This window comes from Clytia hemisphaerica, unplaced genomic scaffold (assembly GCF_902728285.1).
Source record: "Clytia hemisphaerica strain Z4C2 unplaced genomic scaffold, Clytia hemisphaerica genome assembly, whole genome shotgun sequence".
NCBI lineage: Eukaryota > Metazoa > Cnidaria > Hydrozoa > Leptothecata > Clytiidae > Clytia > Clytia hemisphaerica.
The window spans coordinates 2391610-2415398 of NW_027103286.1; the positions used below are offsets into that span (position 1 = coordinate 2391610).

General features: G+C 34.8%; 1 protein-coding gene across 2 annotated transcripts; it reads left to right on the forward strand.

The window, feature by feature from the left end:
• The first annotated feature begins 870 nt into the window (after window positions 1-870).
• On the forward strand, window positions 871-19721 carry LOC136806945 (tolloid-like protein 1). 2 transcript variants are annotated; one of them, XM_067063520.1, is made up of 15 exons: window positions 871-1076; window positions 1289-1411; window positions 3090-3210; window positions 3538-3719; window positions 4005-4226; window positions 4414-4764; window positions 4985-5094; window positions 7454-7682; window positions 8014-8136; window positions 15699-15874; window positions 16243-16432; window positions 16681-16806; window positions 17473-17609; window positions 18356-18527; window positions 19098-19721. In XM_067063520.1, exons 1-15 carry the CDS (start codon window positions 968-970, stop codon window positions 19559-19561), a joined length of 2835 nt encoding a protein of 944 aa, XP_066919621.1. In that variant the 5' UTR covers window positions 871-967; the 3' UTR covers window positions 19562-19721. The 2 variants fall into 2 exon arrangements, with proteins under 2 accessions (XP_066919621.1, XP_066919630.1); XM_067063529.1 differs by lacking the exon at window positions 19098-19721 and adding an exon at window positions 18869-18968.
• The last annotated feature ends 4068 nt before the right edge of the window (window positions 19722-23789 follow it).

A 23789-nucleotide genomic window follows, 5' to 3' on the forward strand; every position in this document is an offset into this window, starting at 1 on the left:
TGCTCTCTATAAACAATAGTTTTCAATTTTAATACAATTTGCTTATCTTAAGTTGAAATCTTCACCTTCTCTTTGACGAAGCCACTTGTGGTGACAAAGTCTTAAAGATCTAATTAATGACCATCGTAAAAGTTGCATCATTTCGTCAACTGTATTCTAACAACTTAAACTTTTCAAAAATAGAGCAGTAACGGACAGTAAGGGTTTTTTATAATAATCTAACTACTCATGGCGCAGTCGTTTATTTAGACACACTCAACAAAGTAGTCTGTAGTGTTTAATTTGATAGTCGGTGGCGAACACCAGGTTTATTCGGGTGTTTCAGCATATTGAAGTCTGATATCTTTCGCCTTCCTCTATCATCAGTGATTCATCATTCTCTCACTAGAGCTGGTTTTTCAAAGTCTCTTTTCTCTATCGGAATCTCCATTAATGAAAAACTTTAAAAAGCTCTATTTCCAAAGAAAATTCTTTTGCCAAAGTTCGAAGTAGAGAAAACATTGATTGTAAATTAGTTTTAATAATCTATTGTCACTTTTTTTCTGCTTAGGCAAGCCTCGTATGCCCTGATACATTCAGAATGAGCTCATCGTATGGTTAGGTTAGCCATAATCACCAGTCAACAATGAAAGTTATTTCTATACTTTTCCTGTGGTTAAATTTTTTTAATTCGTCATTTCGAGCAGTCTAGATAGCGATCTCTTGAAAAAATGGTGTGTATTTTTCACGGCATGTTGATTTTATTAGATTCATCTCTCGCATATAATGATTACGTAAAACTGTACATCGTCATAAAGGAAAGTGAAATTCTCTAGAAAACCACATTTCATTTCAACACTTTCAATTTTTTCTTACATTTTTCTTGTCGAAGACCAATAGGGTGATGATGGCATAAAATCACAAACAATTTTCATCTACTGACACACTTTATTTTTGAACTTTTTGTTGTGAGATATAGACATCAGAAATGTACTGTTGGCAGATATTTCTTTTTCTTTTCCTGTGTTTTTGTTTTTGTTTTGATTCAATATCACCAGCACAAGCTGTGGATAGATATCACAACCCATGCAAAGCTGGTAGGATCTTTTGTCAATTTTTTATCCTGCTCTAGTTTATTGATTAGGTTGATTTTTTATTCAATAACAAGTCGAGGTATCTTTAAAATCAATTTGTCTTTATACGCAGTTCTTGCGTTAAAATTCTATAGTTTTCTTGCTATAAATGAAAATAATTTTGAATATCTCCATTTTGGAAAAAAGCTATACAGATATACAATATACTTTTACAGGCTGCAAACAAAAAGACATTGTGAAAATTACAACTAGTCGTACCAAGAGAGCAGCTACCAATGTGAAAGAGAAGTTATGGTCCAATGGAATCATCCCTTACACCGTATCTAGCAACTTCACAGGTACCAAGTGTTTTTTTTTTAATCCTGGGTCTTCAGGTGCTGTTCATACTAGTATGCGCTTATTTTATAAGAATGGTGTTTTTTAACTTTATCATGATGTATTGATTTTTTGGGGAAGACCATCCTTAAATACTTTTTTGGTATTCTTAGGTCAGGATCCAAATTCAACCTAAATTTAACATATGTAGTACATACCTGAAGCAATAAAAAAAGCATTTTTATGAAAGTTCGAAATCTTTCAACCTTTTAAAACCCATTTTTTTTTTTTTTTTTTTTTTTTTTTTTTTTTGCATTTTCGCAAAGTAAACTTCAAGCCATCTTATGGGTCTGAAACTTTGTTTAAAAAAAATTTGGCACCGCTTGAAAGATCTTCATCTTAGCATTTTGTTAAAAGGAAAATATCCATTGCTCATATACTTAGAATGATAAAGAATAACCTGTCAACATTGATACCTAGATATGAAGGTTGCTAGACTCGCGAAAGTAGAATATGGAATGACTCCAGTTAATTTATCGTGATGCTGTTAATTATTTAAAAGTGTATAGTAGGCCATGTGAAAATGTAACTTGGGTTATTTGGCTTAATATTATCGTCTCTAAGACGTAAATTACTTTATTTTTCTTCGTCTTTTGGCATGTGTCTATATACCACAAGATGATTAGCTAGTTGGACCGTTATTCATAATTATTCTGCTCTCCGATTGCCAGGTCGTAAAAATTGTTTTATGATGGATTAATTTCCCTATTTATCTGATTACTTTGATAACATACGTATTAAATATGGTAACCATCCACATTTTCCCCTGCAAAATTACATGGTTACATGGGAGTACGTAATAGTTATCGGATAGTTGCGAGTACAATATGAGTATAATATTTTAAAATTTCGAGATTTTTTCGTACAATATACAGAAAATCCGGAACGAGTGAAATATTTTCATATTGTACGAGCAAATGTAAAATGTATATAAAATAAAAGATATATTGTACTCTTTTTAACCAAGATTGCAGATATTTTTTGATCGCTGATCGCTGATAATATTCAAATACAGGGTGGACAAAAACAATATGCTCAGACGAAAATCGTGCTTATTACAGAGCAATTAGTGCCATAGAATTTTAAATCTTTGATAGCTTCTCTCTGTCTTTTTAAGACGTTTCTGTTCAAAGTTTACATGGATAGTGCGATCGGTCCATCAATTTACTATGATTACTCTGAATACAACAATCGATTCAGCCATGTCTTAATGATTTCTCCGGATATATTGCCTTTTGAACCTTAAACTTTTTTTTCTTTATCAAAATTCTCAACGAGCATCAAAACCTTGTAATTAATTTGTGTGGTAATGGTTTTTATAAACGCTATGGGCCCATATTTTTCTTACGGGCGGCCAAAATGATAGTGAAATTATTTTTAGGTCGCTCAACTCCGTTATCATTCTATCAAAAAGTGGAAATAGGCCTCAAGACTACTTTTCACTGCACCACCGCTGGAAATTAGTTGATTAATTGACAAAGTCCCAGTTTATATCGATCTCCTTAGTTTAGTGAACTTTCTTTGCTAAAAGCTGCATTAAAGGCAATTAAAAGCTTCGGATTAGGCTTGAGTAATAAAAAACAGGGTGTAGAAATTTTGGTGTCGATGTTGGTTCTTGATACTTTTTTTCTCCATTGACAGGCAATGAACAAGTGACTATCAGGAAAGCGATAACACATTGGGAATCACACACGTGTATCCAATTCATACTAAAAACACAGCAATCCAGTTATGTTCACTTTCAAAACCAAAATAATTGTGGGTAAGGAAAACGTAAAACACAAACATGCTTCTGTTGTTTAACATGAAAGGATTGAACTCAAATTTGATATCCCTTTGCTTGAAAATAATAGACCTATTGTTATAGAACAAAAGAAATTTAAGCATATGCTCAGCCTCAGCTCAAATGAACCCTATACGTCTTCTGCAAAGTATTCATTTTATCCAAATCTGATGCCGAGCGGCTCTACTCCGCCGTAGCTAGATTTTCAATTCAGTTGATGTTTTCATTTTATTTAAGAAAGAAAACATTAACCACCATGGAAATCATTTTTATCAAATATCAAGACTATTTTTATTTGATTTTCAGATGTTCGTCATTTGTCGGTAGAGTTGATGAAAACGCCGGACAAGGGATCAACTTAGAAGCGGGCTGTCTAACTTACGGAACAGTTCTTCATGAGCTTGGTCACGTGATAGGATTTTGGCATGAACATATGAGGAGTGATTCTAATAAACACTTGACAATATTTCGACACAACATTCAACCACGTAAGTCGTTGCATTTTTCAAGACTAAAAGCGCCTAAAAGGCAATAAAGATTCCGCATAATTAGATCCAAAAAAGATGCAATTTTGCTCTTGGAACAAGATTGAGGTTCCTTTGGAAAATTTTTAGCTTCAACTCGCATTATGCAGCTTAGTCTAAAAAATTAGCACAAGAGCTTTTCAGGGACTTCATCTTTCAAGAACTTTTGAGATATTAAGACAGAAATCAAAGGAAATCTTTATTGTTTATGTAAGATGTAAGTCAACTATGCTTCGTTGTATTTCTTAGATGCTCTGAAGAATTTTGAGAGGAAAAATTCAAAGGAGATTGATTCGTTAGGTGTTGACTACGACCTTGGGAGTGTTATGCATTACTCCATGGATATGTTCACCAAGAACGTTGGATCCTTCTCTTTTGTACCCAAACAACCATTCAAAGGTGTGATCGGACAACGAGAACAATTGAGCCAGAAAGACAAACTTCAAGCCAATTTGTTATATAAATGTGCATGTGAGTTAAGTTAAAATTCCTTAAAAATTGTTTGAGGAACGAAATTTGGCATTGCTAAATGTTTACCCTTTTTCGATATTCTTTATCAAAGTCTTTATTCTCATCATATAAAGTCTAAACCCTGATTGATATCCTTATATCATATATTCCATATATTCTACCATTCTGCATCCATGTTTTATTTTAGCATGCGGGAAAACATTACATCAGCGCACAGGGGAAATCCAATTTCCATCTCAAGAAATGAAATATCCCTCATCAAAAACATCAAATCCCCGTTCATGTGAATGGAGAATTTCCTTACCTCATGGGCAACGGTTATTCCTTAAATTTCAAAATGTTAAATTTGCATCAAAATCATGCGATGAATCTTATCTACTTCTGCACTCGATCAATAAACGAAATTCGTCTTCATATAAACTGAAGTATTGCCATACAAACCCGCCTCCCACACATCTCAAAGTCCGTAATAATTTGATGGTCCTGACAATACACGATATTGGAAATCAACAGAGCACTTTTCGAATGAAATACCAAGGTGATCATTAACTTTAATTTTTTTGGACAACGCTTGCCTCAACCTCTAACATTGAGTTCTTATCCCTCTGGAATACCGGAGTTAATCTCCTTGTGTAAATCAAAGTGAATCCAACCTCGCCGATGTATTGCATTTTTATTCCAAAACGAGAAAATATTGGTGGAGAATCGTGCCTTGGTCTTTGCATTTTTCAACTAATTATTTTTCTTCCTTGTTTTAGATTTGTGTGGTGGAAAACTAACTACAACTTCAGATATCATGGAATCTCCGAATTTCCCTGATAACTATTCACCAGGAGACTATTGTGAATGGAAGATTGAGGTTCCGAGGGTGAGCTAAATTTGTACTTTGTTCAAAAGAGTATGATAACACATGGCTATTCACTGCAACCCTGCAATAGTTGATCTAAGGTCTATGGTGTCAACACTGCGACATGTTACTTGAGTATATAGGCAATCTTCAAGATTATGATAGCACATGGCTATTTACTACAATCCTGCAATAGTTGATCTAAGGTCTATGGTGTCAACACTGTGACATGTTACTTGAGTAGTAAAGGCAATCTTCAATATTATGGTAGCACATGGCTATTTACTACAATCCTGCAATAGTTGATCTAAGGTTATGGTGTCAACACTGCGACATGTTACTTGAGTAGTATAGGCAATCTTCGAGAGTATGGTAGCACATGGCTATTTACTGCAATCCTGCAATAGTTGATCTAAGGTTATGGTGTCAACACTGTGACATGTGACTTGAGTAGTATAGGCAATCTTCAAGATTATGGTAGCACATGGCTATTTACTGCAATCCTGCAATAGTTGATCTAAGGTCATGGTGTCAACACTGTGACATGTTACTTGAGTAGTATAGGCAATCTTCAAGAGTATGATAGCACATGGCTATTCACTGCAATCCTGCAATAGTTGATCTAAGGTTATGGTGTCAATCCTGCGACATGTTACTTGAGTAGTATATGCAATCTTCAAGAGTATGATAGCACATGGCTATTTACTGCAATCCTGCCATAGTTGATCTAAGGTCTATGGTGTCAATACTGTGACATGTTACTTGAGTAGTATAGGCAATCTTCAAGAGTATGATAGCACATGGCTATTTACTACAATCCTGCAATAGTTGATCTAAGGTCTATGGTGTCAACACTGTGACATGTTACTTGAGTAGTATAGGCAATCTTCAAGATTATGGTAGCACATGGCTATTTACTGCAATCCTGCAATAGTTGATCTAAGGTTATGGTGTCAACACTGTGACATGTTACTTGAGTAGTATAGGCAATCTTCAAGAGTATGATAGCACAAGGCTATTCACTGCAATCCTGCAATAGTTGATCTAAGGTCTATGGTGTCAACACTGTGACATGTTACTTGAGTAGTATAGGCAATCTTCAAGATTATGGTAGCACATGGCTATTCACTAACAATCCTGCAATAGTTGATCTAAGGTTATGGTGTCAACACTGTGACATGTTACTTGAGTAGTATAGGCAATCTTCAAGAGTATGATAGCACATGGCTATTTACTACAATCCTGCAATAGTTGATCTAAGGTTATGGTGTCAATACTGTGGCATGTTACTTGAGTAGTATATGCAATCTTCAAGAGTATGGTAGCACATGGCTATTCACTGCAATTCTACAATAGTTGATCTAAGGTTATGGTGTCAATACTGTGACATGTTACTTGAGTAGTATAGGCAATCTTCAAGATTATGGTAGCACATGGCTATTCACTGCAATCCTGCCATAGTTGATCTAAGGTCTATGGTGTCAATACTGTGACATGTTACTTGAGTAGTATATGCAATCTTCAAGATTATGGTAGCACATGGCTATTTACTGCAATCCTGCAATAGTTGATCTAAGGTTATGGTGTCAACACTGTGACATGTTACTTGAGTAGTATAGGCAATCTTCAAGAGTATGATAGCACATGGCTATTTACTACAATCCTGCAATAGTTGATCTAAGGTTATGGTGTCAATACTGTGACATGTTACTTGAGTAGTATATGCAATCTTCAAGATTATGATAGCACATGGCTATTTACTGCAATCCTGCAATAGTTGATCTAAGGTTATGGTGTCAACACTGTGACATGTTACTTGAGTAGTATAGGCAATCTTCAAGATTATGATAGCACATGGCTATTTACTGCAATCCTGCAATAGTTGATCTAAGGTTATGGTGTCAACACTGTGACATGTTACTTGAGTAGTATAGGCAATCTTCAAGATTATGATAGCACATGGCTATTTACTGCAATCCTGCAATAGTTGATCTAAGGTTATGGTGTCAACACTGTGACATGTTACTTGAGTAGTATAGGCAATCTTCAAGATTATGATAGCACATGGCTATTTACTGCAATCCTGCAATAGTTGATCTAAGGTTATGGTGTCAACACTGTGACATGTTACTTGAGTAGTATAGGCAATCTTCAAGATTATGGTAGCACATGGCTATTTACTGCAATCCTGCAATAGTTGATCTAAGGTTATGGTGTCAACACTGTGACATGTTACTTAAGTAGTATAGGCAATCTTCAAGAGTATGGTAGCACATGGCTATTCACTGCAATCCTGCAATAGTTGATCTAACTGTTATGGTGTCAATCCTGCGACATGTTACAATTAATTTCTTATGCTTTGATTTTCACCTTATTTCAGGGTCAGCGAATACTTTTCAATTTCAATGTTTTAAAGCTGAAAAAATCGCCAGACTGCAAGAAAGATCATGTAGAGATTATTGATACACACAATGCAGAAATCCTTGGCCATTTTTGTCGATTACGTCAGATAGGAAGGTCATTGTTAACGAGTGGCAGCACGGCTATTGTTCGTTTCCGTTCCAATTCTAAGAAAACACGAAGTGGATTCTCTTTACAATATAGCGCAGGTAGGTGCTTGGCAAGGTTTTTGATCAATTAAATGATTAAAAAAGATGTTAAACTTGGTCACCCCAGCTGAAGATTTGATTCGTTTGATTATTTATCGAATTCGAATAACTGTATATTTTTTCTTTACCCTTTCATATGATATTATATCACTGTTTTGTTTGCATGGAGTAAAAGAACAATAGGCTATTTTGTGAAAAATACGGGAGTTTGGATTGTTGTTATGTTTATTCTGTCTAAGGATTTGTTGCAGGAGGTACTCAACAATCGTTAATGGAGAGTTATTACTTCCATAAAATGAATGGAAGAGTTTGTTTTTTTTTCACCACGTAGAAATGAACGAATGTCTGACAGGCAACGGTGGTTGTCAACATCAATGTCATGACGTTATCAGCCGCCATTATTGTTCTTGTAACCATGGATACATATTACAATCAGATGGGAGATCATGTGAAAGTAAGTCTTATAAATTGATCGATGTGAAGATAACCGATCTCTATCAAAAAATTTCTATATTCCACTAATCTTCATTTAGCCTGTGTCTTCCCAGCAATAATTTTTTCTCGATTTGTTTAACTTCGCAATAAAAACGCGGATCTCGTCTCAAACAGGCTAACCTTCATTTAATCCAAGGTAAAATCTAACTTATTTTGGGTATCAACCCCTAAATTTGAGCATTTGCATTTAAAACATTCATTATTCAAAGTCTTACAAATTACTCTGGTTATTGGACCTACCCCGGTGGGGTGGAGGTCCTATAAATTAACCCATGTTCGTTCGTTCGTTAGTTAGTGTGTTAGTTACCAGCTTTTCTCGAGATTTGCTCATTAGTTTTTTCTGATTTTTGGCACAAAGGTGCATGACCATAAACCCTCGAATGTGACGGAGCCCGATTTTCGAAAAAAAAATTTTTGGGGCAAATTTGGGCCAAAAAACGGCTTAAAAACGGGTTTTTTGGACTTTGTGAAAAATTGGATCATTAATTTTTTCTGATTTTTAGCATGAAAGTAGGGTACAATCATAGTTGAAGGATGGCTCAAGCAGATTTTTGCAAAAAAATTTTTTTGGCTCAAAAATCGCATTTTTATCTATAAGAACCACTTTTAATAAGAATACATCAATGTTCTTAGCCATATTATTATTATTATTATTATCATTTTTATTAGTTTTTTTACGATGAAAATGTCACGGTGGAGGGTAATGATTTGAGTTTTCTGTAAACACTTATTATTTTTTTGGCTGAAAAACGAATCTTTATCTATAAGAATCACTATTTATGAGCATAGATCAATGTTATTAGCCAAATTGTTTTTTTATTATTATTTTTTCTAAGAGAAGAAAATGTCACGGTAGAGTGCGACGGTTTGAGTTTTCTGGAAACCTTATTTATTAAGCTGTGCATTTTTCTGTCTGATAGTGGTTTTTATAAAGAAAAGCGCTTAATAGCTTTTTTATTGGTCAGCCCCGGTGACCCTTCAAATCTCTTTCACGATTTTTTTCTTCGTTAAAGACTCAACTTATAATTCCGATTTCGGATTATTTTCGGAAAACGAGTTATCGGGAAAACTTTGGCGCGAAAAATATTCTTTCTTGGAAGAGAAAAGAAACACATAACTTCATTAAAAGATTTGCGCATAATAATAAAAGAACACGATAATTAAAAAGAAGAAAGTGAAAAATGATTTTTTTTGTTTATTCAATAAATTGAAAGAAGCTATTGCATTGTAAATAAATAGAGAGTGTAAAGAAAGTTTTTGGTCAGCCCCAGCTGAGCATTCATTTCGCTATTATTCCGCAGCAGGGTCAGAAAAAAAAAAGTGTTTCCCCGATTTCTAAAGTTAGCATCCGATCGGGTTAAGTTTGGTTTCCCGACCTGTGTATTTGCTTTTTTAGGGCAGCGTTCCGGTTGGGATACGCTTTCAATTTATCCAATCGGGCTAAGTTTGGTTTCCGGATATGTGTCAAAAACAATTCAATATGGCTGCCAAGGCGCTGCTGCACATTTCGCTAAATGCTCAGAGCGCGACGGCCCATTTTCCCTTCCCCATCTTTCACCTTACCTGTTTATTCTACTTTCTGAGACTTAGTTTCTCATTTCTGACTGAGTTTTCATACCTGTCAATCATTTTTCCATCAATTTCGACCAATCTAATTTTCGCACCGAGTGGGATTCGAACCACCACCAAAGAAAGACCTTCAGTTTCTGAAACCAGCGCTCTATCCATTGAGCCATCGCCGCACAGCAAAATTACGCAATTCATAACAAATTATACCGAACTGGCAAAAGACGGGGGTAATGTTATTATAATATGGGTAAAAGTACCCCTTTTTTAAACCTGACTGAAATTCGAGCCGTTACTAGCAACCCTGCGGGGCCCAAGGCGCCGAGTATGCACCCGGCACAGTGACAAGCCGTTACTAGCAACCCTGACCCTGACCCAATACCCCCTGAATCACGGAATGATGGATAGGAAAAATTATCGGGGAAAAAAATTGCTCTGCGCGGTCTGTGCATATAGCGAAATCTGCTGCAAAGGAAGATACAACACTGGAGTTAGATTATAAGGATGTTCTTTTCTTTAAAGTATGAAGATTTCAACTTATTTGCTCAAGTTTTTTCCTGAATTGTGAATTATTTTGTAGCATGAAAACATATTTTTTCATTTTGGAATTGAATATAGAATAACCACCAACAATTACTGGAATTTGATGGAATGTATATATATTACAGTTCACAGCTTAATTATCTGATTATTCACAAAAATAATGTTTTCTCGAACTTGGTGTTTTCTTTTGATTTGATAGCTAGACATTTAATATCTGAATATGCTTGTTCTTCTGGGACTTGGAGATAATATTGATAAAGCGTAAATGGAAAATGATCAAGTATATTAAAGTACAGCTCCTATGTAAATTTTAGAAACAACGAAGTTCTTCATCAAATTATTGACGCAAAAATGATTTTTTTTCTAGACTTGCGTTATTCACTGGCGGTTACGTTTCGTTTGTTTTTTTTGGACCGACTTGGAGATAATTATGATAAAGCGTGAATGGAAATTGATCAAGTATATTAAAGTACAGCTCCTATGTAAATTTGAGAAAGAACGAAGTTCTTCATCAAATTATTGACACAAAAATGATTTTTTTCTAGACTTGCGTTTTTCACTGGCAGTTACGTTTGTTTTTTTGGACCGACTTGGAGATAATTATGATAAAGCGTAAAAGGAAATTGATCAAGTATATTAAAGTACAGCTCCTATGTAAATTTGAGAAAGAACGAAGTTCTTCATCAAATTATTGACGCAGAAATGATTTTTTTCTAGACTTGCGTTTTCACTGGCAGTTACGTTTGTTTTTTTGGACCGACTTGGAGATAATTATGATAAAGCGTAAATGGAAAATGATCAAGTATATTAAAGTACAGCTCCTATGTAAATTTTAGAAACAACGAAGTTCTTCATCAAATTATTGACGCAAAAATGATTTTTTCTAGACTTGCGTTTTTCACTGGCAGTTACGTTTGTTTTTTTGGACCGACTTGGAGATAATTATGATAAAGCGTAAAAGGAAATTGATCAAGTATATTAAAGTACAGCTCCTATGTAAATTTGAGAAAGAACGAAGTTCTTCATCAAATTATTGACGCAAAAATGATTTTTTTCTAGACTTGCGTTTTCACTGGCAGTTATGTTTGTTTTTTTGGACCGACTTGGAGATAATTATGGTAAAGCGTAAATGGAAATTGATCAAGTATATTAAAGTACAGCTCCTATGTAAATTTGAGAAACAACGAAGTTCTTCATCAAATTATTGACGCAAAAATGATTTTTTCTAGACTTGCGTTTTTCACTGGCAGTTACGTTTGTTTTTTTGGACCGACTTGGAGATAATTATGATAAAGCGTAAATGGAAATTGATCAAGTATATTAAAGTACCGCTCATATGTGAATTTGAGAAAGACCGAAGTTCTTCATCAAGTTATTGACGTAAAAATGAATTTTTCACTGCGATTTGAAAGCAGACACTTGCATTTCATTTTGTTCTTTTTGACTTGGAGATAATTATGATCAAGCGTAAATGGAAATTAATCAAGTATATATATATATTTAAAGTGCAGCTCCTATGTAAATTTCAGAAAGGCTGAAGTATTCTTCATCAAATTATTGACAAAAATTATGTTTTTCTAGACTTGCATTTTTTCACTGTGATTTGATGGCGGACACTTTATACATTCTGGACTAATAATGATAAATAATAAATGTATATAAATGGATTAAATATTTTTTAATAGATAAATATTGCACTTTTAAGCATATTTAGGCTCAGATTAGGGAAAATACAGTACAATAATTACAGTCTTTCTGGGACGACACCGGGTATGCTAAACATAAACTTTAAATTTGAATAAATTTTAAATAGTATTTTGGGTGTCGGTGTAAACCTTATTTTGAATTTTTCATTGCTTATTATAAAAAACATGTAGTTTTAAGCTAAACTATTTCTCTGGAGTTAAGATGAATAAGAATGACACCATTTTAACTTTTACTGATTTACAGCATCTTCGTTTTTGAAACTTTTTTGATTTTTTGTCCAGCTTGACTTTTATTTTCTTGAATCTGTTGTTGGTGTAGCCTTTTGTTGCCGTTCATCTGTATATCTAATTTTTATTATCTAAATATTTATCCTAATTAAGAGACGAATAATTATTCTGTCATACAGATTGTAACATGGCATATTTTCGTTAATCCATATTGTATACAAACGTAAATTTGATGATTTTTTACTCTCGTTTTAGTATTTCATATCAATTTTTAACAACATATCTTTCTAATCATATTAAGCAATTTAGGCTGACCTTCCAGCGCAGCTGGTTTATTTATGATTGGTTTTGAGGCTTTCTTGTCTGGAGAGTTTTTGTGTGTAAGAAAGGAACAAAGTGGCGTAACATAAACTTGGAATCGTCATAACTTTTGATTGAGTTATCGAAACTGGACGGAATTTTCTAAGCAGCTAAGCAGCTTCCTCAATATAAAATGCCTCTATTCATTCACATTATACTTAGGTTCAACACGCCATTTAAATCAATCTGAATCAATTGACTATTCTTTTCAAGTGATTACACGCTTTTTTTTATAAGAATACACTTTATAAGAATGTCCTTGATGAAAATGGCCAAAAAATTAAGAATAATGCTAAGAATATCACCATCATGGAATTTTGCTACTCAAGCTAAGAATGCCATTTTTACAGTTTTTAGAGCATTTTCAATTATAAATTGTCAATTACCCCCAAGTAAGGCCCACTCCTTTCACACAAATGTCATTTTACGCTTGAGACGTATGTACGAAATGTTAAGTTTAGTCCTAACCTAAGAATGCTATAAGAATATTTTAGGATGATTTTCCCAAAAAATATAAGAATATCCCTGATGAAATGGATGTACACCATTCTTATAAAAAAGCGTGTACTAGACAGCTAACCGTGCCCCGGGGGAGGCACTTAGGCAAAATTGGGTACGGGGATGTGTCGCTTGTCAGGGTTCCTTTTTTAGGCTCTGAAGATATCTGACAGGTTCCCAAATTTACTAATTTTCAAGATGTGTCGATTTTTTTATTATTTTGGACAATTTTCAGGGTGGAAAACAGAAAATCTTTCAAATTTTCAGTACTTTTATTTTCAGGTCGAAAATGGGAAAATTTTCAATTTTTCGTTCTGACAGGGTCCCAATTTTGCCAAAAATTCATATCTGACAGGGTCCACTTTTCAAACTCCAGCGGCACGTCCCCGTCGGCTGTCAAGGTAAATGCCCCCCCCCCCCGGGAACCGTGCACACTCAACTATAAACGAGGGGCGGCCTTGACTGGAGAAAAAATAAATAAATCAACATAAAAATGCCAAAAATGAACAAAAGTGACGAAAGCCGCAGTGAACATATTATACAGCGGCCGCCTCGGATACTTTCTCAGAGAATTATTATTATAATGTAACAAAGTTCTAGGCGCACGAGGGCCTCTGGAACTGATCGTGATTATACGTATTTTACAATTGTCTCATGTTGAATCTTTTCGGGTGTTTACTCCATGCAGTGTTGAGTCTTTCTTTGAAAACTTTGACTGTCTTTGCCTCAGCGACATCTTTTGGCAATTTATTCCAGGTTGGTATAGTTCGATAAAAGAAGGAATTCGTTTGTACACCACGGAGTCCATCGCTTCCAAAGTTTGGAATCATCTCAAAGTTGTGCCTTCTGTTTGGTCGCGTTCGACGGGCTATCTTGTTTGGGATGGTATCTTTTTCGTAATAGTTGATGTGCTTGTAAAGTTGGACCATGTCACAAAAGTGTCTTCTAAACTCGAACGTAGGAAGATCTAATTCACGCAATCGTTCTTCATAAGACATATTACGATATTTTTGAACAAGTTTTGTTGCCCGTCTTTGTACTCCTTCAATCAGATTTACGTGTTTACGTAGAAACGGAGACCATACTGACTGAGCGTACTCCAGATGCGGGCGAACAAACGTATAATACAATGTTTTAAATGTACATGTTTACAAATCCTCGATTGATTATGCCAAGTATCGCGTTTGCTTTTTTGACTTGCTTTGCAATGTGTTCTTCAAATGTAAGTTCTGAGTCAATGAGGATTCCAAGATCTTTTTCTTCAAAGACGTGTTCCAATTGGCGTCCATCTAGGGAATATGGATGAGCATGTTTGATGTTTCCAAACTTTCCTAGCGTCAGAACGTGACACTTTTCAGGATGGAATAGTAATAGCCAGTCTTTCGACCATTCTACAAGTGGTCTATATCATTCTGAAGGGAAACAGAGTCTTCGATGCAGTTGACATCATCAGCAAACAGTAGGATCAATGAGATGACCTTTTCAGGAAGATCATTGATGTATAGCACGAACAGTATTGGTCCCAGTACACTACCCTGTGGAATACCACTCACTACAGGGTCTGTAGTCGAGAAGGACTGGTTCACTTTTACTGATTGAGTTCGACCTGTTAGAAATGACGTTATCCATTTTAAGATTGAACCGTTGATGCCATATGCTGATAGTTTCTTGCATAGTCGACGGTGGGGTACAGTGTCGAAAGCCTTCGCAAAATCGAAGTAGACACTATCAACAACGTTTCCTTTAGAGATGCTCTCATAACATTTATCCATATAGTACAAAAGCTGTGTCACGGTTGAACGGTTGTTAATGAAGCCATATTGTTTGTTCGATAAAAGATTATGATCAGAAAGGTGCTTCATGATGTGTTTCCTCAGTATTGATTCCATTAATTTGCACACTACCGATGTCAAACTAACAGGTCGATAATTGACTGCCAAATTCTGAGGTCCCTTGTTTTTGTAGATAGGTGTGACATGTGCCACCTTCCAATCTTGTGGTAATGAGCCTTCAACTAAAGATTTGTTCATAATTACAGCCAAGGGTAGAGACAGATAGGCAGATAATTCCTCTAGTATCCTAGGGTGTATTTCGTCTGGACCGAATGACTTATTATGGTTGAGCTCTTTCAATTGATTCTGTACCATCTCCTCAGAGATATGAATATCTCCGATGGATGAATCAGTTCTCTTATCAAATGCAGGAAGCAGGTTTTAGACATTCTAACGAAAAGATTTATGTGAAATTCCAAGGATGAAATAATCTATCACATCTCTGTCTGCTTTGGACAAATTCAACTTTGTGTTAAACTTTTTTTTGTCTGAAGTTCAACCAAAATGAGCTTTTCAACCTCTTTGGCTTTAACATCGACTTAGGTTTCTTGATTGTACTTCCTTCTAATCGTTTTAAGCTTATTGGGCTGACCTTCCAGCGCAGCTGGTTTATTTCTTTTTCAAAAATCTTTTTCAATAGTGTTGATAGTTTCTCTCAATAGATATGCTTTCATTTTCTTTATTTTTTGTATTTTGACCAGTTATGTCTTATGTGTTTCATTGTTTCAATGTTCACTGATTAGTTTGATAACCAGGTAGGTCCATAAAAGTATCGCTTGTTGTTTTAGGCGACTGCAAAGACCAAATCATTGATCTATCACCTGGCCATCAATATTATCTGCGTTCACTGAATTATCCATCAAATTACCCATCACGATCGAACTGTCGCTGGAAGATCAACGCTTTATCCTCAGACAGTATTGTTTTCCAGTTTCAACAGATCCATTTAGCAGGCGAAAATAATGTAAGTTGATTTCACACATTTTCTTCAAACAAAACTAATGAAAAGTGTGAAAACCTTATCAGGAACTGTGCGAGAAAAATCTGGTTTTCTACTACTAAGTTATGTCATTCAAGACTATAACTAATGAAAAGTGTGAAAACCTTGAAACAAAGTACCTTATCAGCCCTTTTTACACCTGCCGTGTTTTTATTGGCGTTATCTTTGGGCTCGTGGCGTAATAAGGGCCGGCGTAAAAAGGGCCAATATTTTGCAATTTTAACCTAAAATCGGCCTTTATTTTTTATAATTATTTCTCAATTTAAAGGATTTTAGGTATATGATTCGAAGACGAAAATGATCCATTGTTTTACTCCATATTTATGTTTTAGGAAACATGTGATAGTCTTTCTTTCGTCAGTACTGATGATCATGGAAAAGAACAAGTTGTCCAAAAACTATGTGGATCACATTTGACTGTAAAGGAGCTGACAGTAGCTGCCAATCATGTCATTGTTCATTTCGAATCTAATAATAATCAGATTCCTTTTATGAAAAGATTTCTGATCTCTGTAATTGCAGGTATATATTATATTAGAATATCTCATTTTTCGTTACTTGCACACGACGTTGCTTCAATATTCATATAACTTTATATGGATGTTGTGACAAGCCTGTATATCCTTCCCATATCACGTGTTTAGTGATTAGTGAATAATTCTATTATACAATTTCTTGGCATCCCATTAGTAATTTCTTACAGATTTCACAGCTGTTTTTATTTCCCATTTTACAACTTTTCAACGAAGTTCATTGGTATATCATTTCAGATAAAAATGAGTGTTTAGTTGACAACGGAGGATGTTCACACCTTTGCACAAATACACCAATCTCTTACCGATGTCAATGTCCATTTGGTTTTGAGCTCTCTAGTGATAACCATACCTGTATCTTTGGTAAGTAGCCTCGGCCGACTGGAAAATTTAGCCAAAATTTCGTTCCGCTAGGAAAATATCCTACAATTTCAGTCCCACTGGAAAATTGACTTTGATCTCATCCCTGCTTAAGATTTAATGGAAAAAATTGCATTCCAAATCCATACTATTACTTTTGGGATTTCGAAAATAAATTCATCAACACTACGAAAGAAGTTCCAACGGGGCTGTGAGACAGGGGTGTCTAAGTTTAAAGCTTTGATGATCAGAGCTAAGCTTCATCTGTAATCCCTTGAAATCTAGAAACCGTAAGGGATTAAATTTCCCTTGCAGCCTATTTTATCGAATGAGTCTATGAATAGTAAGTAAGTCGGCGACCGCAGTCGGGGGTGATCCGAAGGCTCCTCTTTCGATCGCTATCTACCCAAAGGTAGGAGAGGATGCCACTCTTTCTCCCTGGATTGCTCCACTTACCCTTGATCCTTCTCTTAATTGCTGAGCATCAAGCAGAGAGGCATCAAGTACCATTTTGGGAATCTTTGGTGAATAGCTACGGTAGTTATCATGTTTGGTGCCCGTATAATTTTTCAAATTGATATATCTTTGTAATCAAGTTTATATTTAATGTAAAGACTGGGCTGGTCTAGCTTTAATGACGATATAATTAATTTATTTTCAATTTCCTAGGAAGCTGTACGACCACAAAATACGCTCATGAAGGTACTGTTACTTCGCCAGGATTTCCAAATAAATATTTCGGGGGACAAAATTGTGTTTGGAACATCTTCTCAGTGCCTGGTCATCGTGTGCAAGCCAAAGTGGAGGTATGTGATGTTACACTTGTGAAGAGACTTACTTATCGTAGCTTCCATTAGTGCCTGAAAACAGGGGTTCCCGCTACTTCCAATGTTCCGTTCGGTTCATAGATGACCGAGTCGGCTGGTTATTGACCCCGTGAAAACAGGCCTAGATTACTGGGCTATTCACGTAAAAATATTGAATCCATCTACGCTAGGTGGTTCTATCCTCACACCAAACTAAAAAAACATTCTACCTAGCTGACACAATAAAGGTTAAAGTAACGCGCACCTGTCGTTTCTTGCTTGCGAATAAATTCCAGTCAGGGCGTATTGCAAACGGATGGAATAAACATAATAGTTTACGCCCGGGGGGGCACTTTGGCAAAATTGGGTACGGGACGTACCGCTGGTTAGGGTCCCTTTTTAGGCTTTGACAGGGTCCCAAATCTACTAATTTTCAAGATGTGTATCTGTTAGGGTCCACTTTTGGTTATTTGGACAATTCTTCAGGGTAAAAATTAGAACATTTTTCAGTTTTTCGTCTACTTTTAGTCATTTTTGCCACTTGTTAGGGTGGAAATTGAAAAAAAATTAATTTTTTGTTCTAACAGGGTCACCATTTTACTAAAAATTCATATCTGACAGTGTCAACTTTTCGAACTCCAGCGGCACGTCCCCGTCGACTGTCAAGGTCAGTCCCCCCGGAGTTCACACATCTTTTGAGCTTGTTCTGCTTACTTATCTTCCACGTTTTTCAATGATAAATACAGGTGAAAAAGAAGACGTTCAATGCACTTGAGTGTCCGTTGATGATCAACGGAGATGGTTTGTGCAATGGAATCCTGATGAAGAACCAAACCTACATTACGAAAGATAATCAAATGAGAATCGTCAGCAAATTCCAACATCGTCATCCGTTGTTCAAAATCACTTTCCGTAGCAGTAAGTTGATTTAATTTACAATGTATACACCTTTTCGACCGTAGTCGAGCGCTTTATTATTTAATTTACCACCCTAAACTTGATCCAATCCTTTTTTTTACACTTTTTCTATTGTCTTTGGGTGCGAAGAAAAGACTGGAACGGTTTTAGGGTGGTAAAACGGACAAAAAATGCCTGTGCGGCAATTGGCGGTTACGGTCGAAAAGGTGTATAGAGGGAGGTTTTTATTTTTTACCTCAGCCTCGTGGAGAACTACTAAGCTCTGTTATTTTAGGTAAGACTCATTTTCTTCTTTGTTAACGATATCATAATATCAAGGTAAAGCTCGAATAATTTTATAGATTCGTTGGACCTAGAAAAAGGGATACAAAGAAATGCAAACAACAGTCCTGGCATTTTATCTTTGGCAAAATAATCATGAAATTTTCATGAAATTTATGCTCCTGTTATGAGCTGTAAGACAAAAAACCGTCACCCGAACTAATTCGTCATGCAGTCTCGACAATGAACAAAATTTCTAACTAAATGTATGTTTTCATTTTTTCATTTTTTTCATTTTCAAATCAATAGTCTGTGGAGGAAAGCTGGAAGCGAAACGAACCTGGCAATACATTCATTCACACCTTGAGTATAACTCACGTGTTAAATATGGGCCAAACATCGATTGTCACTGGACAATCAAAACAAAGGCGGACAACAATGTAAATAAACGTGTTTTAATTGTATTTGAAACATTTCATATTGAAAGTGAACCATGCCAATTCGATTTTGTTGAAATTTTTGATGGTGTTGGTCCAAAAGCACCATTAATTGCTAAAAAATGTGGCGGTTATTTGAGAGGGAAACGTATACATTCCACGGGTGATTCTTTAAAGATTCATTTCAAAACAGACAGTAGTATACACAAGAAAGGTTTTCGTATGAAATACAAGGAAATCAATGTCAGAGATATTTCTATCAAACCAAAGACGACATTATCACCTATTTTTGATCGTAGAAGAGACTACTTTGTTTTTGATTTAGATGAAATATGAGTGGGATATTCATACCAGATTCCTTCATTTTTTTATTGCCTAAAAAAATCAGTAGTTTTGTATGTATATATTGTAATGTTGTTTTTAAATATTCTCTCTAGATTTGAAACTAAGGGACAGTTTAAGATTTGTTTTGAATAAATCATAATCTTCTCCTTCGAAAACAAATGAATCTCATTGACTAACCTCGTCCACATATTCGAATTTCGACAAGTGAATGTCTACCATCTTGAAATAGAAACTTTAATACTTTTATATAATACCCAAAAACTATAAGTCTGCTACAGAAAATAATCTTTTAGAGTTTAAATGCCTACCATTTTTAGTATTTTTTGGGAGGATAAATAAATAAATCGATTAAAAATGCATCAACCACTGGCACCATTCAATTTTGATTTATTTTTTTTCGCTTTATAACGAAAATAAAAAGTTCTTTTGTCATTCAATATAAAAGTATATATTATAAAAAATTGTGAATTTAAATTCCATCAAAGTTTTCCTTACTGTGATTAATTATTCGATTGAATTTGATAGCGCCGACTTTATGTCATTGAAATACGTTGACAATACGTTGCAAAAAATAGTCCATTTCCTCACTTTTTGACTGTATGTTTTCTATTGAGTCTATGATTTCTAGAATTTCATTTTTTAACTTTCGCCTTCGCCAGTGATAAGTTTAACCTATGGCTAATGAAATTTTAATCCATTTTTTTTTCTTTAAAATTCCATGCTATTGTTTTGGTCTTTTGTCCTAAAGTGACTGGTTTCTGTAGCTAGAAATCATCTCCAATAAATTTCTCTTCTCTTTATGTTGTTGTTTTGCTTATCAAAAAATAGTCAATATAAAAGAATAGTATTCAATTTTGAGTTCCAAAGGAGAGTCTAAAGGGTGTAAATGACTAGTAGAAAACAAATGCACAGTCAAAACTTTTATTAGATCTGTCACCATCTTATATCGATTTTTCGGTGAGGCGCTGAGATCCTCATAATTACTCATTTTACCCAATCGACCTTTTTTCATGCCCCCAATAAATTTCTATATATCTTCATTTTTATCATTTTCAGCTTATTATTTTACTTCCTTAAACCTATTATTTATCAAAAACAAAAATTTGATAAAAAAAAAGCTATATGAAATCATATGTGTAGTGATAAGAATTCACTTTTTTATCGAAATTTAATTTTAAAATCTTCATTGAAATAGCCATTTTATTGACTAAAGCAGGCACGACGGAAGCTTTTTATATCTGGTACGGCGAATGAGGAAATTTAAGCGATTTTATAGCGATTTTACCGACGAAGAGGAAACTTCGGGTATTTTTGTGAAAATCTGGTACGGCAGCCGCCGTACCTGCCGTACCCGTTGCGTCGTGCCTGCTAAAGGATAGCAAATAGTAATATGTCAAGTTTTAAATGACCTCAGATCAATATCTCAGTTAGGTTGCTAGCTCTCAAATCAAAACATAGACGTCATTGAACTAAATAGACTTCCACTGAAGAAACCCTTATTATTGAGATATGTTGGGTAGATAAAACATGATTATATAGGAAATACAACCCCTGTCTGTATGCGTTTCGATCCAATCCTTGGGACCCCACCCAGTGACACACTACTTCATGATGGAAATTGAAAATCTATTTTTTCACCATTAAACTTTGGTATAATATTGTTTTTATATCAAAAAATAAGGGTCAAGCTGGAGTTTTTACAAGCTCTTTTTTGATTTGGTTGGTTGTTAACCAGTAATAAAACAATTTTGTTACTTTTTCTAAAGAAGGCGTCATCTCTATCACTTCAAATGACCAATTAGTGAAGTATCTTGTAAAAACTCCAGCTCATCCCAAAAATAAAGATCTAACATTCAATTGCTACACGGTGTTTCATACTGGCGCAATCTCAATCTCTTGCCTCAAGGTTGCATTGATTGATTGATTGATTGATTGATTGATTGATTGATTGATTGATTGATTGATTGATTGGTTGATTGATTGATTGATGATTGATTGATTGATTGATTGATTGATTGATTGATGATGATTGATTGATTGATTGATTGATTGATTGATTGATTGATTGATTGATTGATTGATTGATTGATTGATTGATTGATTGATTGATTGATTGATTGATTGATTGATTGATTGATCGATTGATTGATTGATTGAAAAAATCGCCCCTTAATCTACTTGTTATTTCTATTTTTGTTTTCAAAAATTTTCATGAGCCGGATGAAGTAAAATCTCCAGGAAGAGATATGATATCTTGATAGAAACTTATCGAATAGAAAAGTCATCATTCAATCATCAATCTATTATTAATCAATTTCTTTACAAAAATCCCTTTATTTCCCCCACATCATTGATTTTGATATCTCTTAGCGGGATATTAAAAAAAAGCTATTTTTCGATAAAGAAGGCTGGAAATGATTAACTTCTATTGGAATTCAGGTGCCTACTATATCATATTCATAAATGAGCCAATAACAAACGTTTAATTTTATGATTTTTGAACGTTTCAAATATTTTCTTTTACTGCTACCCATGATATTTTTTTGACTTTGGTCTCAGAATGATGTTTCACTGAATTAATCGCAATAAATTCTTTTGTTTTTCACATATTAAAAATCCATAAATTAAAACAGCAAGTAGATAGATTTTAAAACTAAACAGAGAGAAAGAAAAATAGAAAAATTGATCATTTGTAAAATGGCTGTTTCAACATAGAAGTATCCAACTTGCAGAGTGTCGATTCTCGACTTTATTTTCTTAACAAATTAAAGTGAAAAATAAAGAAAATGTTGTGTTGGCAATAGAAATGTACTCTGTTCTGATATTTTTTTCCTCTCTCTCTCTCTTTCAAACCATGCTATCATTTCTTCATTTTCTTCTTCATTTGCACACATTTGAAATAAATTAAGCTTCGAAACACATATCTAATCAATTAATAGAAATATCAAGGAACATTATGATCTATCAAACCCGTATAGGGGTCGGAAATATGAAATTCTTTTATCATTTCCTCGTTTTCTAAAATCCTTTTTTTCCTCTTTCACCACTCCTCAAAGTTCATTGCGAAGACAACCCTTTGGTATTATATCGGTCGGGAGACAAAAACACCCAATACGCATCACAAAAATCTCATATAACTCAATAATAACAATACCCGAGACAATACCAATGGATATGATCCGCCCTTTCTGTAATAAATACAATCATGAATATTAGCCTTGCTCTATAGGGCTCTTCCAGAAAAAAATTGAATACGTGGTGGGTCGACTAAAATTCGATTTTATAAGATCTTGATTTTGGTGCCCCCTATGAAAAGTAAATATCTTTTAAAAATTAATGCGAGTGAAGCAATTTCAGTGCCCCTCTGAAAAACCTCCGCCCCCTGCCACCACGATACTGGTGGAGGATATAACATTTTTTGAAAATTTACCCCCTTCCATACATCGTCAATTTTGACCCCCCAGACAACGGATCTCACCCTCCAGACATTCAAAATCACCCCTAATCAGAGCAAGTTTGCCCCTAAAACAATTTTTCACTACCTCCGGACAAAATATCATACCTCCAAAATATCCAATAGCAATATGTCCTCCACCCCCCCCCCCCCATGTGCAAAAAACTTTCCGGAAGAACCCATACCAAGCTTATTGGCATCCACTCATCGTATTGACAAAATGAAACAAATCATATAATCGATACAGTGGTGTACTGACTTCTATGGAAAGGATTTACCACATACATGACCGCAAATGACATTCATTCCAACTGTTTTTGAAAAGAGGGGGTGTATTCAAATTATGGCTGGAGCTAAATATTTTACTGGGTCTGTAAAAAGAGGGAGTCTTTTGATAGTTCATGGATGTACAATATCTGATAACTCATCTTCTAAAAATATTTTATTTAGGTCGATTGGTTTAGGATTCCAGGAGACTTATTAGTGTTTTGATATCCGATCTAAAAAAGCCTATAAATGAATCATTGTGACCTCGGAAGAAAAGATATCAAAACGATGTTTTAAAACTTAGAACTAAAAACATTCCATGGGAAATTTAGACCTGACTCAGCTCTATAGGTTGAAGACCTTTTACTTTTTAGCCTTGCAACACGTTTTCTGCTGGAAAGATACATGTTTTTGCAGAGCCTTAAACCCTAAAACGGATGAGTCAAAAACTCCGGGGATAAAGATACGAAAAGGCTAACTCAGGTGTTCCAATTAGAT

What these genes read in the sequence shown, in the direction of transcription:
- LOC136806945 (XM_067063520.1), top strand. Translation starts at nt 968, where the DNA reads ATGTACTGTTGGCAGATATTTCTTTTTCTTTTCCTGTGTTTTTGTTTT. An exon ending in TTTTCGAATGAAATACCAAG is followed by an intron (nt 4,765 to 4,984) that starts GTGATCATTAAC and finishes TCCTTGTTTTAG; the next exon opens with ATTTGTGTGGTGGAAAACTA. An exon ending in CTCTTTACAATATAGCGCAG is followed by an intron (nt 7,683 to 8,013) that starts GTAGGTGCTTGG and finishes TTCACCACGTAG; the next exon opens with AAATGAACGAATGTCTGACA.